General features: G+C 55.9%; 2 protein-coding genes across 5 annotated transcripts in view; both read right to left on the bottom strand.

Annotated features, from left to right (window-relative positions):
- The window catches only part of VRK3 (VRK serine/threonine kinase 3), a 174,088-nt gene that overhangs the window by 40,285 nt on the left and 115,963 nt on the right, over positions 1–17,840 (bottom strand). The window lies entirely within an intron of this gene.
- Positions 16–17,840, bottom strand: part of IL4I1 (interleukin 4 induced 1) — a 40,389-nt gene continuing 22,564 nt past the window's right edge. Inside the window, exons 3-10 of one of the 4 annotated variants that reach the window (XM_077980930.1) lie at positions 15,301–15,423; positions 11,822–12,055; positions 6,003–6,241; positions 5,261–5,373; positions 4,525–4,726; positions 1,769–1,837; positions 1,335–1,471; positions 16–962 (exon numbers count right to left, since the gene is read on the bottom strand). In XM_077980930.1, coding sequence (XP_077837056.1) covers positions 32–962; positions 1,335–1,471; positions 1,769–1,837; positions 4,525–4,726; positions 5,261–5,373; positions 6,003–6,241; positions 11,822–11,858 — 1,728 coding nt within the window. In that variant the 5' untranslated portion in view covers positions 11,859–12,055; positions 15,301–15,423 and the 3' untranslated portion in view covers positions 16–31. Of the gene's footprint in view, positions 963–1,334; positions 1,472–1,768; positions 1,838–4,524; positions 4,727–5,260; positions 5,374–6,002; positions 6,242–6,336; positions 6,372–7,025; positions 7,135–11,821; positions 12,056–15,300; positions 15,424–17,840 lie in introns of those variants that run through there. The other 3 variants (XM_077980933.1, XM_001115764.5, XM_077980931.1) reach the window with 3 other exon arrangements.

A 17,840-nucleotide genomic window follows, 5' to 3' on the forward strand; every position in this document is an offset into this window, starting at 1 on the left:
GCTGGACCACACGGCTTTTTCCGAAAATACTTTAATACAAGGTCCTCGTGTGGGTCATGTGCTGGAGAGATAACTGGCCTTGGGCTGCAGGGTGGCTGCCCTCTTCCTTTGCCAGGTCATGCGAGGGGCTGCCAGCCACCCCATGCACATGCCCCTGCCCCTCCGTGTCGGACGCGTGCCCCGTGGGGCTGGCCGTGTCGGATGCAGGCCCCTTCCGGCTGTTGATCTTGATGGCGGCGCGCAGCGCCGACTTTACCGCCGTCTCCACCCAGCCGTGCGGGTAGGCGGTGTGCTCCCCGGCAAAGTAGATGCGGCCATAAGGGACCCTCCAGTAATCCTTTTCGGTTTGCCAGAGCGCCGGCGGCTGTACCACGAAGCCACCCTGGCTGTGCGGGTCCTCCGCCCAACGCTTGACGACGCCGGTGCCGTCCCAGAGCTGGCGCACGAGAGGCCCGTGCAATGCCGCCACGTCGTCGAGCGCCAAGCGCAGCGCTTCTTCCCGGCTCAAGCCGGCGAACGCGGCCGCCGCGTCCGACCACGTGTACGAAGCCAGCAGCAGCGCGCCCTCGCGCGGCGGCGGGTAGAAAATCATGCGCGACGGGCGGTCGGTGTTCGAGTGGCCGCCTTCAATGTGCTCCTCGCGCCAGAAGGGCCTGCGGAAGCTTAGAAACACTTTGGTGGCCGGCACGTAGTGCAGCCTCCGCAGCGCCTCCTGCATGTGGCGGGGCAGCGGCGGCGAGAAGGTGATGCGCTTCACCGCCGGTCCGCTCGCCGTCAGCAGCACTACGTCGGCCTTCAGCACCTTCAGATTCCGCGCCGGGGGTGAGGTATCGATCTGCACGTGCACATCGTGCGGCCCCTGGGTCATCGCCACGACAGGCGCGTTCAACAGCACGAGCCCGGACAGCGAGCTCAGCAGTGCACGCGGCAGCAGGTCCCAGCCACCCACGATGCGGCTGTACCTGCAGGCAGGGCGGGGTTGGGGGGGGTGACCTGGGCTCTGCTGCCCTGCCCCTCCGCCTGGCCCCACCCACCCCGGCAGCTGGCCCCTGTGGGCACCGGCCCGCTCCCCAGTCATCCACCTCTCCCGACCCTGCCCGTCCCTGACATCCCGGAGGTCGCAGGAGTAGTGGATTGTGTGACCAGGGATCCCACCACTTCTTCTCCGCTAGACCGTGTCCTTTATCCGGGAACCATTAGCCCCACTGCTCTCAAGTAGGCCACGCCCTTCACAACAGCTCCGCCCCCAGACCCAGAGGCTCCTCCCACTCCCTGCTACTTGTCTTGATTGGCCCCCGCCCGCCCCGCCCCTGCCCGCCAGCCCCGCCCCTCACTGGAGTCTGTCGCTGAGGCAGCTGTGGGCCCTGAGGGCCTCGGCGAAGCTGAGATAGAAGAAGCCATCCTCGGACATCACGTCTCCCAGAAGCTGCACAGCCGGCCGGCTCAGGTTCCCTTCCCCGAGGAGGTATTCCTGCAGGGTGGGCGCAGGCCGAGGTCAGGGCCCAGGCAGGCTGCACCCCCGAGAGAGCCCCTCTGCAGCCCGGCCTGTTGGTCCCATGACATGTCCTTGGACCGTAGGATCCGGTCCCCGCTCTCTGACAGATGAGGGAAACTGAGGTCCAGAGAGGGGGCGTGTCCAGCCCCCGGGTCAGGTAGGAAGGTGGTGGCAGGACTAGGGTCCCAGGTACCCGCATTCTGACTCTCTGGGGAAGGCCTCATGGTCACACTCTCTGCCCTGCCTCTCAGCAGAACCAAGGGCCCCATTTACCAAGAGCGTGTGCCTTTCAAATTTTTTCATCGCCTTTCTGCAGCCCAGTGCCTTGAGATCTTTGAGGGCCTGTTGTGGAAGAAGCGGACATGGTGCTGAGCTGCCTGGGCAGCCAGGGTGGAGGCTGGGCCTGGAGCCCACACCCGGCTTCTCCTGGTGGTTCTGCCCACGGCTGGCCATTCACCACTCTCAAGCCCCTGGGCTTCTGCCCACACCGTGCCCTCCGCCTTGCCCTCCATGGCAACTCAGATGCCACCACTCCTCCGATCTTCCTGAACTGTTCACGCCGCCTCACCCCCCGCATTCGGCAGGCCAGGCTGGTCACGGCTCCTCCCGGTTGGGTGTTACTTTGCCTGTTTCTGAGCCAGCCAGCCTGTGAGCTCCATGGAGGCAGGGATGTGGGCAGCTGGAGAGGAGGCTGGGAGAGGATCCCAGGCGTGCTGTGTCCTCCCGGGGCTCAGTGATTATTTGTTGCCTGAATCACTGTGGCCACGGACAGAAGCTGGTCCCCTGGGTCACTGGTCAGCGCTGACAGGGCATGATGGCTGAGAAGTTTACCTACCGTCTGTCCCCTGCCCACAGCCCTCCTGTGGCTCCCCAGTGCCTGGGGCCACAGGGTCCTTGACCCTCAGCCTCATGTTCAAGGCCTCTGCTAGCCCCTCAATGTCTTTTTTTTTCTTTTTTTGAGACGGAGTGTCACTCTGTTGCCTAGGTTGGAGTGCAGGGGCGCCATCTCGGCTCACTGCAAGCTCTGCCTCCCAGGTTCAAGAGATTCTCCCACCTCAGCCTCCCAAGTAGCTGGGATTACAGGTGCCCACCACCACACCTGGTTAATTTTTGCATTTTTAGCAGAGACGGGGTTTCACCATATTGGCCAGGTTGGTCTCGAACTCCTGACCTCAAGTGATCTGCCCACCTCGGCCTCCCAAAGTGCTGGGATTCCAGGTGTGAGCCACCGCGTCTGGCCTCAGTCCATGTCTTTCATGGCAGCTCCAGTTCTGTGAGCAGTGTCCAGTGCCCAGACCACCCGCTCTCAGGGCTCTCCCACCTGCACGTCTGGCACCTATTTTTTCCCTGCCTGTCTTTGTGTGGCACACGAGTGCCTGTCCTTCAGCTCTTTGTTCAAGTCTCACCCCCTCCGAGAAGCCTCCCTGCCCCTGTCTAATTTCAGGCCTATTCTTGGTCTACCTGGCTTCCCCCTTCTGGCCAGGACCTCAGAGAGAAAGCGGTGCCCCTTCACTCACTCACGCATCTCGCATCTCCCAGGCTCGCAAACCAGTCAGTGTCAAGTCATAGAAATGACCTGGTCTAGAAGGGCAGATGGGCAAGTGGGCTCTGACCTGGGTGGGGAGGGGATATTGGGTGTGGGAAGCCCCTCCCTAAAGGTATCAGGGAAGGCTTCCTGGAGGAGGGGACAATGGAGCTGGTTCTTGAGGGCTGAGCAGGAGTTCCTGTGTGGGGAAGGGAAAGGCATTCTGGGCAAGGGAGGGCGATGCACAGGTATAGTGAGTGTGAGGAACACAGAGCTGGGGGCATGTGGACCACCATGAGGACAAAAATTCCTTAGAGGAGAAAAGAGCATGAGGCTAGAGGGGTGCAGAAGGGAAGGCTAGTCAGGGCTCAAAGCTGAGCCCGAAAAGATCAGACTTTGTCCTGGAGGCAGCGGGGAGCCACCAGGGGCTGTGAGTGGCATCACTCTGGGTGTGTGGGAAGACACTTCTGGTACCAGGTTGGGGAGACTGGGGCCTGGGCAGCTGGAGAAGAGGCTGGGGGAGGGTCCAGGGCAGAGGAGGAGGCCTGAGCTGGGGTGGGCTGAGGGGAGCAGGGCACAAGCATCAGGGGGCAGGGGTGGGCACTGATGGTGGGGGAGGTGGGCGAGGAGGAGGTCAGGAGGAGGATGGCTCCTGGGGGTCTGCCCGTGACTGCGGGATGGTGGGGCCATGGTGAGATGGGGGCACCGGGAGGAGGAACAGGTTTAGGGGAAGGTTCTGAGCCCAGTGGAGCTAGAGGGTCCTGGGGAGGGACACAGGCCAGGGTCTCGAGAGGCAGATGTCTCCATCAGCCCGTGGATCTATGTTTAAGCCAGAGGTGGAGACTGGAGAGGTTGTCCAGGACAGTGTGTGGGTGAAAGGGGAAGAGGCCAAAAGCTGATGCAGCTTTGGGGTCAGCAATGTTTATGGGGAAGCTAAAGAACAGAGTTGGGACCAGGGGCAGTGGTTCACGCCTGTAATCCCAGCACTTTGGGAGGCCGAGGCAGGTGGATCACGAGGTCAGGAGTTCAAGATCAGCCTGGCCAAGATGGTGAAACCCCGTCTCTATTAAAAATACAAAAATTAGCTGGGCGTGGTGGCGGACGCCTGTAATCCCAGCTACTCGGGAGGCTGAAGCAAAGAATTGCTTGAACCTGGGAGACAGAGGTTGCAGTGAGCTGAAATGGCACCACTGCACTCCAGCCTGGGCGACACAGTAAGACTCCGTCTCAAAAAAAAAGGGGGGGGGAGTTGGGAGGTGGCCCATATGTGTAGAAGCCCCTGGGATGGCCCATTCTCACTCTCAGATTGCAGTGAGTAGGTCAGTGGTTAGACCTCAGGGCACACATCCCCTGGTAGAATTTCCATCTCCATCAACAGGTGCCCCACCCCGTGGCGGGGGACCCAAGGGATGACAGAGAGAAGCCAGGCCAGGGAGCGCGCCGGGGCGAGCTTAGGAGGAGGACAGAGAAGTCAGGGCGGGAGGAGGGTACAGGTGGTGCCCACCTGGTTGAGAGCCATCTGGTAAATGTCTTCGGGCGACTGGCCCTTTTCCTCGGGGCGTAGGGCGTAGCCCAGCTTCTCGGGTACCTTCTCCACCACGTAGTTGCGCAGCTTCACTTCGTGCACCTCCGTCCATGTGTTCTTGTCGTACTGGGTGAACTTGGTCAGGTTGAGCCCCAGGCCCTGGCAGAGCTTATGGAGGATCCTGATTGAGGGAGTGGGTGAGTGAGGGCTGGGCTCCGGTGGAGGTAGCCCAGTCCCTAGTGGGACTTGGAGAAGGGAGGTGGGAGGGGAGAGTAGCTGGGGACCAGCATGAGGCTGAGGGGTTGGGCTAGATTTAGGGTGATCAATGCTGAGGGATGGGAATGAAATGGGGACCAGGATTAGGATTGAGTTAGGAATGGGAATAGAGCCCAGCTTAGAATCGGGAAGGGGGACAGAGTTTGCGTTGGATGGGGGTTTGAGATGAAGAAGGAGCCTGGGGCTGGAATGCCTGAGGGTGTGGGGCCGGTGGAGCTGCAGGCCTGGAAGGGCCAACAGAGGAGCTGGCTTTTGCACCAGGCAGGGCTAGCTGGGGGTCTGGTTGGACTAGGTGGCCCGAGCATTGCCAGAGGCCCAGTGCTGGCGCTGGAGGCAAGACTGAGATGGGGATTAGGCGAAGGATGCCTGCTGTGGCGCGGGCATGGAGCTGGGGGGCTGGCTGAATCTAGGCACACAGGTGGGTGGGTTGCCAGGTCACCTGTGAGAGCTGGGCATGCGCATGGCTCCCAGCTCCCCAATCCAGCCCGTGTTCTGGTCCCGGTAGGTGAAGATGCGGCCCCCGATCCTGTTATCTGCCTCCAGGATGGTGACCTGAGGGAGGCGGTGGGGCGAGGAGGGCCCTTCAGCTCTACCCACTGACCATTCCCTGCCCCCTCCCACCCCGTGCCAGCCCCCTGCCTTCTTCCGTCCCCACAGTGGCACAGGAGACTAGGAGAGGGTCCCCTTCTGTATGGGAGGTGGGGGAACAGAACCAAGTGGGCAGTTCTAGAGTGCAGCAGGAAGGCCGCCGGCTAGACTGCAAAGGGACTTCCCAGCTCGGGGAGTTGGGAGATAACCCATATGCACAGAAGCCCCTGGGATGGCCCATTCTCATTCTTGGATTTCAGTGGGTAGGTCCGTGGTTAGACCTCAGGGCACACATCCCCTTAGTGGAGTTTCCTCTCCACCAACAGGCGCCCCAGCCCAGGACAGGAGCTCTGAGCCAGTGAGGCTTCCCTCTGGGATGAAAAACGTGGGACAGGAAAGTCTAGGGCCTCTCAGTGCAGACACGTGACAGCAGGGGGCTTGGGCCTCACCCTCAGACCACGGGGAAAGGTAGCCTCTCCCTCCACATCCCCACCCCCACCCTCTCAAGCAGGAACGGGGCCAGGTCCCTCTGCCCAGGGACTCCAGCCTACAGCAGGAGGGACTCCAGGTAGACTGCAAGCAGTGCTTCCCACCTTATGTCCGGCATCACTGAGCATCTTGGCAGCCACCAGCCCGGCCACACCAGCGCCGACCACAATCACCCTCTGGGGCTTCAGGGTCCGATTGAGCCCCCAGGTCACCACCTCGAGCAGCTGCTCATAGTCAGGATCCTGCATGCATTTCTCGAAGGGGTCCTGGCTGCGTTCAGCCTTCCAGTCCCAGGAGGCCGCCAGGCTGAGGAGGATGGGGACGAGGACGAGGAGGCGCAGGGCTGGGAGGAGGAGGACAGGGTCAACGGGTACGTGGCAGGTTGGGGGAGAGGGGTTCTACTCACTTGTCCCAGAGCCCCCTCCCCTGCTTACTCACCCAACGGGGCCATGACTCTCGGTGGGAGATGGCGTCTGGGGTGGAGGAGAAGGGAGGGCTATTGTGGCTGAGGCCTGTGACTGCTGGAGCCTGACTCTGTCTCCCATGGGCTGCCTAGCTACTGGAGCCAGCCCTCCCCCAATCACTGCCCTCTTCTCTGGACCTGTGTCCCCCAACCCCATTCTTTCAGAGTCCCCTGGACCGTCCATGCCTCCCTCCTCACCGGTCTCTACCTCTGCCACAGCTCTCTCGGGTTCCCGTCTCTTTCTCTTCTTTTCCCTCTTTCTTTTTTCTTTTCTTTTCTTTCTTTTTTTTTTTTTTAACAGTCTTTCTCTGTCATCCAGGTTGGAGTACAGTGGTACGATCTTGGCTCACTGCAACCTCTGCCTCCCAGGTTCAAGCAATCCTCCCACTTCAGCCTCCCAAGTAGCTGGGATTACAGACACCCATAACCACACCTGGCTAATTTTTGTATTTTTAGTAGAGATGGGGTTTTGCCACGTTGGCCAGGCTGGTCTCGAACTCCTGATCTCAGGTGATCCACCCACCTCGGCCTCCCAAACTGCTGGGGTTCCGGGCGTGAGCCATTGCGCCCATTTTCCCTCTTCCTCATCTCCCCCACTCGTTTCTCAGTCCCTGTTTCTGTGGGTCCTGTCTCTCTGTCCCCCCACCACTGGCCGTGTCGCTACCTTCAGCTCTCGGTGACAGCAGGACGGCGCGGTCCTCTCCACCGCCCTTCACTGTGTCTGCTGAGGCCCTTTCTCTCCCCTTAAACTGGAAGAGCCCCGCCCACCCCTCCTTTTGGGAAACGCCGAGGGAAATGAAACTGGTTTCCTGGAGCTGCTCTGGTCAAATGCTCAGAGTTTAGTTGAGGTTGGAGAAAGGTGGTCAGAGGAAGTTAATCAGTCTATTTTCTTCCTTTTGCCCCAGATAGTTCTGGGGTGGTTTGGAGGCCAGAAATAGATGCTCAGGTAACCGTGTCAACAACGGGAATCCCCCTCGGCCTGCCCCTGTCCCTCATCACCGGGCCCCTTGTTTCTATCCTCCCCTGTGCTCTCTCTGCCTCCTTGATTCCCATGGCATGGGGACAGAGTGGGTATGGGTCCCTGGGCCAGGCCCATTTTCCCCTCCAAGTCCCTCTCCGTCAGGTGTTGCCAAGTCCTGCAGGGTTCCCCATGGTTCTGCTTCCCTCTCCACTTGCCACCCAGAGCCTCAGTCTCCCCCTCTGTCACATGGGCATAGCAGTGGGGCTGGCAGCCATGAGCTCTGAGCCCGCCCTCCCCTCTGTGGCTCCCATCCACAGCTGTTAAATGGGGACGTCCCAGTGTTTTAGGATCAAGTGAGTGAATCCAGGTTAAGCTCTGTGGCCGGAACCTGGGGCAGTACTGGAAGCTGCTCCTTTGGAAATGCCAGCTGCTATGGCCGCAGGGGCACTGGGGGGTTCTGTGAGTGGCCACCCGCCACAGGGAAGTGCCCAGGCTTCACCCATCCCTGCCTTGAGAACCACCTCGGTGCTCAGGGCAAGGAGTGGGACAGCACATTGAAGTGGGTGGGGTGGAGAAACAATAGCAGGGACTTTCCTTGGGGTGGGGGAGAGGGAGCCAGGGGCTCAGTGAGGAGAAAAACCAGAGGGAGGCAGATTCTCTGCAGCAAGGGGTCAGGTGGGGGGGGGGGCATTACCAAGAAGGAAGATGGGAAACTCCAGTGGTAAATCAAAGAGGGATGCGGTTTATGGCCGGGAGGGGCTGGGGGGTGAATGTGAGTAAGAAGGCATATGATGCAGGGGCGGGAGGCTGTGGCAAAGGGAAATGATCAAAGAGCTGGACGGTTCAGGGACCGAAAGAGCTTGGGTCAGCAAAAATAGTGACAAGGGCCGGCGGTGGCTCACGCCTGTAATCCCAGCACTGTGGAAGGTCGAGGCAGGCGGATCACCTGATGTCAGGAGTTCAAGACCAGCCTGGCCAACGTGGTGAAACCTGGTCGCTACTAAAAATATAAAAATTAGCTGGGTGTGGTGGCATATGCCTATAGTCCCAACTACTCTGGAGGTTGAGGCAGGAGAATTGCTTGAACCTAGGAGGCAGAGGTTGCAGTGAGTTGAGATCGCGCCATTGCACTCCACCCTGGGTGACAGAATGAGACTCCGTCTCAAAACAAACAAGCAAACAAAAAAACAATAGTGACGAGGGCTGGGCGCGGTGGCTCACTCCTGTAATCCTAGCACTTTGGGAGGCTGAGGTGGGAGGATTGCTTGAGCCCAGGGGCTTGAGACCAACCTGGCCAAGATGGCGAAACCCTTTCTCTAAAAAAGAAAAAAAATAGTAACAAAAATGTTCCCATGGCTATCACCTGATTGGAGGCCGCCTGGTGCTCAGGGCTTTGCACCCATTGTAACCCTCACAATGCCTACATTTGAGGCCAGGCACAGTGGCTCACGCTTGTAATCCCAGCACTTTGGGAGGCTGAGGTGGGCGGATCACTTGAGGTCAGGAGTTCAATACCAGCCTGGCCAACATGATGAAACCCTGTCTCTGCCAAAAATATAAAAAATTAGCCTGGCGTGGTGGTGCACGCCTGTAATCCCAGCTACTCGGGACGCTGAGGCAGGAGAATCGCTTGAACCCAGGAGGTGGAGGTTGCAGTGAGTCAAGATTGCACCGCTGCACTCCAGCCTGGGGGACAGAGCGAGACTCCGTCTCAAAAACAAAAACAAAAACAAACAAACAAAAAACAATGCCTGCATTTTTTTTTTTTTTTTTTTTTTGAGATGGAGTCTCGCTCTGTCCCCCAGGCTGGAGTGCAGCGGTGCAATCTTGACTCACTGCAACCTCCACCTCCTTGGTTTAAGTGATTCTCCTGCCTCAGCCTCCCGAGTAGCTGGGACTACAGGCGCCCGCCACCACTCCTGGCTAATTTTTTTGGTATTTTTAGTGGAGATGGGGTTTCACTGTGTTAGCCAGGATGGTCTCGATCTCCTGACCTCGTGATCCTCCTGCCTCAGCCTCCCAAAGTGCTGGGATTACAGGCGTGAGCCACCACACCCAGCCCAATGCCTGCATTTGATAGTTGAGGAAACCGAGGCTTGGAGATGGCGAGAGGGTGGGGCAGGAGGACCCTGGGGTACAGAGAGGGAAAAGGCTTGGCCTAGGTCTCAGAGCTTCATTCACAGTAACATGTCGAGTATGAACGCAGCGGGATTGGGGCCTTATTCGCCTGTGCCTCGGCCTGGGTCCCACAGCGGGGAATGGCAGTGCTGACATTCCTCACCAAGTCGGGCGGACCCCAGGTCCCCGGTCCCTGCCCAGCAGCTTGTTCAGTCCTAGAGCCACATAACAGTGGAAAGGACCATGGAAAGGGGTGGAGGCCCACAGCCCACTGCCTCCTAGGACATGTCCCAGGAGTTTTTGGGTCTCCAGAGTGGGTGGGCTCCGGCACCAAGCCCCTTGTCCTTATCACACAGGGTTGTTGCACAAAGCTCCTCTGGTTCTGGGCATATGTGCAGCTCACCTAGGTGGACTTCTGGTTTTTTTTTTTTTTTTTTTTAAGAGACAAGGTCTCACTGTCACTCAGGCTAGAGCACAGTGGCACAATCACGGCTCACTGCAGCCTCAACCTCCCGGGCTCAAGCAATCCTCCCACCTCAGCCTCCCTAGTAGCTGGGACTACAGAACTGCACCACCACACCTGGCTAAATTTCTGTACTGTTTGTAGAGATGGGGTTTCATTATGCTGCCCAGGCTGGTCTTGAACGGCTAGGCTTAAGCGATCCTCCAGCCTCAGTCTCTGGAGTAGCTGGGACCACAGGTGCATACCACCATGCACCGCTAATTTTTTTTACTTTTTCATAGAGACGGGGCCTCACTATGTTGCCCAGGCTGGTCTCAAACTCCTGGGCTCAGGTGATCCACCTGCCTTGGCCTCCCAGAGTGCTGAGATTACAAGCATGAGCCACTATGCCTGGCCCCCTTGAGCTTTTTTGTGCATTTTACATCATCTTCATTCAGCATGTATTGCTTTTGTAATTAAAGAAAAAAAAATCCCAATTAATGTTAGTTTGAAGCAATACATCAGACAGGCCAGGCGCCCCAAGTGAAGAGCAGAGGGTGCAAGTCAGCTGGCTCAGGACTGATGCCTTTCCAGAATGCTCTGTGGCCCAGGTTGGAGTGCCATGGCACGATCTCAGCTCACTGCAACCTCCACCTCCCGGGTTCAAATGATTCTCCTGCCTCAACCTCCCGAGTAGCTGGGATTACAGGCGTGCACACCACCACGCCCAGCTAATTTTTGTATTTTTAGTAGAGACAGGGGTTTCTCCATGTTGGACAGGCTGGTCTCAAAGTCCTGACCTCAGGTGATCTGCCCACCTGGGCCTCCCAAAGTGCTGGGATTACAAGTGTGAGCCACCATGCCCAGCCTCCAGAATCATTTCTGATACTACTAAGGAAATTGATGTTCAGGTTAAATTAGGTTTAGGGATAAGGGTGGAATTAGGGAAAAGCGGTTTGGATAGGTGAGTGGGAGACAGGAGGGAGGGGAGGGGCAGGTGGAGGAAGCAGACGGGGATGGGAAGAAAGGCCCGGTCAAGTATCTGTTGACTTCAGCTGGTTTGGGGATATTCTGTTTTTTTCAATGGAGTTTCTAGAAAACAAGGTTAATCCTCCCAGACAATGGTCTTCGGTGGGGCAAATCCTACCTTATTTGGTTGACTTCTAGAACCACAATGATGGTTTCAATGGGGTTTAGGTCATATCTATACAGCAGCCAGACACCTGGCCCTGGCCCTACGGGGCGGGGGGGTGGCCTCGCGGCCCATCAGGGCAGGTAGTTTTGATGAGGACTGCACAGATGTGCTGGGGACCAGGCTCCTGCCTTACGTATATACGCATTCCCTTCTCTGAGTCTGTCCAAAGACCCTAAGTGGTCAGTATTAAAACTCACTGGCCGGGCGCGGTGGCTTACACCTGTAATCCCAGCACTTTGGGAGGCTGAGGTGGGCTGGCAGATCACAAGATCAGGAGTTTCGAGACCAGCCTGGCCAACATGGTGAAACCCCATCTCTACTAAACATACAAAAAAATTAGTCAGGCGTGGTGGTGGGCATCTGTAATCCCAGCTACTCAGGAGGCTGAGGCAGGAGAATGGAGTGAACCTGGGAGGCGGAGCTTGCAGTGAGCCGAGACCACGCCATTGCCCTTCAGCCTGGGTGACAGAGCGAGACTCTGTCTCAAAAACAAAAACAAAAACAAAAAAACCCCACAAAACTTTCACCAAGGCTTGGGTGGGCAGGGCCTGGCCAGGGGATGACCTGGGACCTGGGTGGGAGTCAGGGGGTCCAGGCCCAGATTGGGGAAGGGACTCAGGGATCGGAGAACAGAATTAGTGAGTCCCCCGATCTTTGGCCTGACCCCAGGACAGGGGCCCCCTTCCCATAGAACCCTCCTTCCTGTTTCCAGAACATCCCAGGGCCCCAGGTGGGGGCACTCACTGCATGGCTGGCTCTGGGGGGCTCTCTCAGCACCCATGGCCTTTCTGGTTAGCCCAGGACAGAAGTCATCGTTGGGCGTGTGTGGAACCAAGGTGAACGATGGTGGCTTTGTCCTGATGCCCTTGTTAGGTCAGAGATGCCAGGTTCCTGGTGTTGGGGTCAGAGCAGTTGGGAGGCTGTGAAAGGCAGGTCCCCCTTTCTCAGAAGTGTTTTATTATGGAAACTTTCAAACATCTAAAACCAGAGTGAGCAGAGGATGAACCCAGGTGAATTCATGGCTTCACACAGCCTTCGTTTCATTCACATCTTCTCCCTCCCTTCACTGGGTTTATTTTAGAGCAAATCCCAGACACCATATTGTCTTTTTATTTCTTGAGACTGAGTCTCGTTCTGTCACCCAGGCCGGAGTGCAGTGGCGCAATCTTAGCTCACTGCTGGTTCAAGCTCACCGCTGGTTCAACCTCCACCTCCCAGGTTCAAGCCATTCTCCTGCCTCAGCCTCCCGAGGAGCTGGGATTATAGGCACAGGTCACTACGCCCGGCTAATTTTTGTATTTTTAGTGGCGATGGGGTTTCACCATGTTGGCTGGGCTGGTCTCGAACTCCTGTCCTTGGGTGATCCCTCCCGTCTCGGCCTCCCAAAGTGCAGGGATTACAGGGCTGAGCCACTGCGCCTGACCATGTTTTGCTTTTTAAAAACTACAATATCGGCTGGGTGCAGTGGCTCATGCCTATAATCCCAGCACTTTGGGAGGTCGAGGCAGGCGGATCACGAGGTCAGGAGATCGAGACCATTCTGGCTAACACGGTGAAACCCCGTCTCTACAAAAATACAAAAAAATTAGCCGGGCGCGGTGGTGGGCGCCTGTAGTCCCAGCTACTCAGGAGGCTGAGGCAGGAGGATGGCGTGAACCCCAGAGGCGGAGCTTACAGTGAGCCGAGATCGCACCACTGCACTCCAGCCTGGGCGACAGAGCAAGACTCCACCTCAAAAACAAACAAACAAACTACAATATCACTATCATATTTTAAGATGGCAGCCATTTCTTTTCTTTTTCTTTTTTTTTTTTTTTTTTGAGACAGAGTCTCCTGACCTCATGATCCACCCACCTCGGCCTCCCAAAGTGCTGGGATTACAGGCGTGAGCCACTGCGCCTGGCCATCTCATCATTTTTGAAAAAACAATTGGTTTAGGCCGGGCATGGTGGCTCACGCCTGTAATCCCAGCACTCTGGAAGACTGAGGTGGGCAGATCACCTGAGGTCAGGAGTTCAAGACCAGCCTTGGCAACATGGTGAAACCCCGTCTCTACTAAAAATACAAAAATTAGCCGGGCGTGGTGGCGGGCACCTCTGTAATCCCAGCTACTCAGGAGGCTGAGGCAGGAGAATCACTTGAACCCAGGAGGCAGAGGTGGCTGTGAGCTGAGATCATGCCACTGCACTCCAGCCTAGGTGACAGAGTGGGACTCTGTCTCAAAAAAAAAAAAAAAAAAAAAAAAAAAAAGAAAGGCTGGGCGTGGTGGCTCATGCATGTAATCCCAGCACTTTGGGAGGCCAAGATGGGTGGATCACAAGGTCAGGAGATCGAGACCATCCTGGCCAACATGGTGAAACCCTGTCTCTACTAAAAATACAAAAATTAGCCAGGTGTGGTGGCGGGCGCCTGTGATCCCAGCTACTCGGGAGGCTGAGGCAGAGAATGGCGTGAACCCGGGAGGCGGAGATTGCAGTGAGCCTAGATCATGCCACTGCACTCCAGCCTGGGCAACAGATCGAGACTCTGTCTCAAACAAACAAACAAACAAAAAAACTGCTTGGTTTGTATGCAAATCAGAGTCCGTATTGCATTTGAGTGACATTGTCTTGGTCAATAGAGTCACTTTCAGTTCTGTGAATTGAAAGGAACTAGGGTGTCTGATGAGACCCCAGGGCACCAGGCCAGTCCCCAACAAGGCAGCGCACCTGGTCTGCTTCTTGCCTGGAGAAATCTTTGGCATTTGAGAGGGTTCAACCTGATGGTGTCTGGAGGGGAGATGGGACGAGGGCGCCCACGTGGGTCACTGTGTTTGGAGTGACCAGGGCCCTGGTGTGCAGAAGCCAAGGGTGTGGTCCTGTGGGACAGGCAGGGGAACAGCTGGGGTCGCTGAAACCTGGCTGGGGGGCTGGCTGCTGCGTAAGAAGCAGACCCGGCTTCCGAGCGTGAGGGCTTCGCTTCCTGGGAGGTTCCGTGGAGAGACGCTGCCGTGAGTCTGAGGGCAGATTTTGAAAGCACCCTAACATTTTTGGGGTTTACTAAAAACTTGGGAGCAGTGGTGTGCTGAAGCTGAGTCATACCAGGTCATAAGAGCTGAGTTACATTTTCAGGAGTTTCGGCTTTTGCTCTGCAAGCCATTCATTTTTTTTTTTTTTTTTTTGAGACGGAGTCTTGCTCTGCCGCCCAGGCTGGGGTGCAGTGGCCGGATCTCAGCTCACTGCAAGCTCCGCCTCCCAGGTTTACGCCATTCTCCTGCCTCAGCCTCCCGAGTAGCTGGGACTACAGGCGCCCACCACCTCACCCGGCTAGTTTTTTGTATTTTTTAGTAGAGACGTGGTTTCACCGTGTTAGCCAGGATGGTCTCGATCTCCTGACCTCGTGATCCGCCCGTCTCGGCCTCCCAAAGTGCTGGGATTACAGACTTGAGCCACCGCGCCCGGCCCATTCATTATTAAAAAATAAATTGTATCGATGATTAGATTGTACTAAAAAAGAATCAAAAGTCATCATTCCCTCATGATTTGATGGTTTGACCACATATTATACTACTATATGTGCTGGGTTTTTTTTTTTTGAGACAGAATCTCACTTTTGTTACCCAGGCTAGAGTGCAGTGGTACGATCTCGGCTCACTGCAACCTCTGCCTCCCGGGTTCATGTGATTCTCCCACCTCAGCCTCCAAGTATCTGGAACTACAGGCAGGAGCCACCACGCCTGGCTAATTTTTGTATTTTTGTAGAGACGAGGTTTCGCCATGTTGCCCAGGCTGGTCTCAAACTCCAGAGCCCAAGTAATCTACTCCTCTTGGACTCCCCAAAATGCCGGGAATACAGGCATGAGCCACCACACCCAGCCCCCATTTGCCACTCTTTTTTTTTTTTGAGACGGAGTCTCGCTCTGTCACCCAGGATGGAGTGCAGTGGCGCGATCTCTGCTCACTGCAAGCTCCGCCTCCTGGGTTCATGCCATTCTCCTGCCTCAGCCTCCTGAGTAGCTGGGACTACAGCGCCCGCCACCTCGCCCAGCTAGTTTTTTTGTATTTTTTAGTAGAGACGGGGTTTCACCGTGTTAACCAGGATGGCGTCGATCTCCTGACCTTGTGATCTGCCCGTATCGGCCTCCCAAAGTGCTGGGATTACAGGCTTGAGCCACCGCGCCCGGCCCCATTTGCCACTCTTATCCCTAAACAGGGAAAAGCAAAGCAGTAAGAGCTGAGATTCACCTTTAAAAGCCTCTGATTCCAAATTTAGTCACCAAATATGTTGTCTTCATATTAATTAATGAGGAACTTAAGGAAAGGCCATTTGTCGGGACTGGCAAGGAAGCACGTCTGTGTATTTTCTTCCTGGAAAGGGAAATTGAAATTACAACGGAGCCATCACCCGCGGTGGCACCCAGTCAGTTGCTGGTGCTGCGATCTTGGGATCCCTCCTAGACTCCCCCAGGAGGCCTGTTGGGACCATTTCCCACATGGCTTTGGGGCAGAGCCCCTGATTTAATGGAATCACTTGTGTTATTCAGAGTGGGGTGCTCAAGATCCCTTGGGGTATGGGAAGAAAATGTAGAACTTAATTTTCGTATTTTTTGAGACGGAATGTAACTTTTGTCGCCCAGGCTGGAGTGCAATGACGTGATCTCGGCTCACTGCAACCTCCGCCTCCCAGGTTCAAGTGATCCTCGTGAGGAGCTGGGATTACAGGCACCCGCCACCACGTCTGGCTAATGTTTGTATTAGTTATTTATTTTTTATGTTTTTGACACGGAGTCTTGCTCTGTCGCCCAGGCTGGAGTGCGGTGGCACCATCTCTGCTCACTGCAAGCTCCGCCTCCCGGGTTCACGCCCTTCTCCTGCCTCAGTCTCTCTGAGTAGCTGGGACTATAGGCGCCCGCCACCACACCCAGCTAATTTTTTTATATTTTTAGTAGAGATATTCACTGTGTTAGCCAAGATGGTCTCAGTCTCCTGATCTTGTGATCCACCCACTTCAGCCTCCCACAGTGCTGGGATTACAGGCGTGAGCCACCATGCCCGGACCCTAGTTTTTGTATTTTTAGAAGAGACGGGGTTTCACCATGTTGGCCAGGCTGGTCTGAAACTCCTGATCTCAGGTGATCTGCCTGCCTCGGCCTCCCAAAGCTGGAATCTGTTCTTATTTTAAAAATGTAACTGTAAGAAAGCAATTAAGCATTGCTAAGCTTTAATATGCAAAATAGGAAATAGTATGCAAAATAATAGGAAAATATACATATAGACTTTGGAAATATATGCTCAAATTTTTCTCGTCATGATTGTGTGGACCCTGCCAACGACCTCTTTGTGGGCATTTTTTGGTACCTCCAGCACCAGATCAGGACCAGCTCTGAAAATAGATGCTGAAGGCACAAATGTAGGTAAAATGCAAACTGCTTCCTGCCTCCTAAGGGGACTCAAGCCCTCCCTTCCAGCAGAGGGGGCAGCATGAGTCAAGGCCTATGAACTGCACAGAGGTCCCTGCTGTAGGTGACAGCTTTCAGAGAGAAGTAGCTGGGGTTGTGGGGTCTTCCTCTGGTTTACCATGCCCACCACACACACCCATGGCTTCTACTCAGACACAACTCCTGTCCTTCAGAGCCCAAGATGGCCCAAGGACATTTTATTCATTTGGGACATAGTTTCGCTTTATCTAGGCTGGAGTGCAATGGCATGATCTCAGCTTACTGTAACCTCCACCTCCTGGGTTCAAGCGGTTCTCCTGCCTCAGCCTCCCGAGTAGTTGGGATTACAGGCGCCCACCACCTAATTAGCCACCAGCTAATGTTTGTATTTTTAGTAGAGATGGGGTTTCTCCATGTTGGTCAGGCTGGTCTCGAACCCCCGACCTCAGGTGTTCTGCCAGCCTTGGCCTCCCAAAGTGCTAGGATTACAGGTGTAAGCCACCGTGCCCAGCCGGTCCAAGGAAATAATGACTCATGATGATGACTTCGGCAGACTTTTGGAACCTGGGCCATAAATCTTCCAAGCGTGGCCCACAGATTGACATGAACAGGTTGAGGGAGGCCGAAGGGGTACACTTCCCACAGCCCAGAAGATCTGAGTGCTTAGGACCATTCCAGTCCACAGAGCGAGGCTGCAGGGCAGAGGAAGAGCATGGGGCCTGTGTCTTTAGCCCCAGGTGCCAGGAAGGAATGCTGCCCATGCTGTCTGTAGCCACTGGACTAGCGCCTTAGGGATGGGGCTAGATGACTTAACGTGTGTTTTTTGAGACAGTGTCTTGCTCTGTCGCCCAGGCTGGAGTGCAGTGGCAGATCACGGCTCACTGCAGCCTCTAATACCTGGGCTTAAATGATCCTCCCACCTCAGCCTCCCAGGCAGCTGAGACACAGGTGCGTGCCAGCATGCACAACCAACTTTTTTGTAGTTGGTAGAGATGGGTTTCACCATGTTGCCCAGGCTGGTCTTGAATCCCTGACCTCAAGTGTTCGCCTATCTCGGCCTCCCAAAGTACTGGGATTACAGGTGTGAGCCACCTCGCCCAGCCATATTTGTGTATATTCTATGACGTAACAGTCACAAACACCAAGGGCCCACTCCCCGTGGTGGCTTCACTCGCGTGTTCCTCTTCTACCACCAGGCACCACCCCTTCCAGGAGCAAACCACAATTTGCATTTTCTATTACTCCGTCTCATCAAACAAAAGCTGCTTCATCACATGCTCCTGTGTCTATGCAAGCACTGCTTGCCCCTGCGTTTCACGTGAATGACACCCCTGCAGAGTCTCCTGA

This window comes from Macaca mulatta, chromosome 19, assembly GCF_049350105.2.
Source record: "Macaca mulatta isolate MMU2019108-1 chromosome 19, T2T-MMU8v2.0, whole genome shotgun sequence".
NCBI lineage: Eukaryota > Metazoa > Chordata > Mammalia > Primates > Cercopithecidae > Macaca > Macaca mulatta.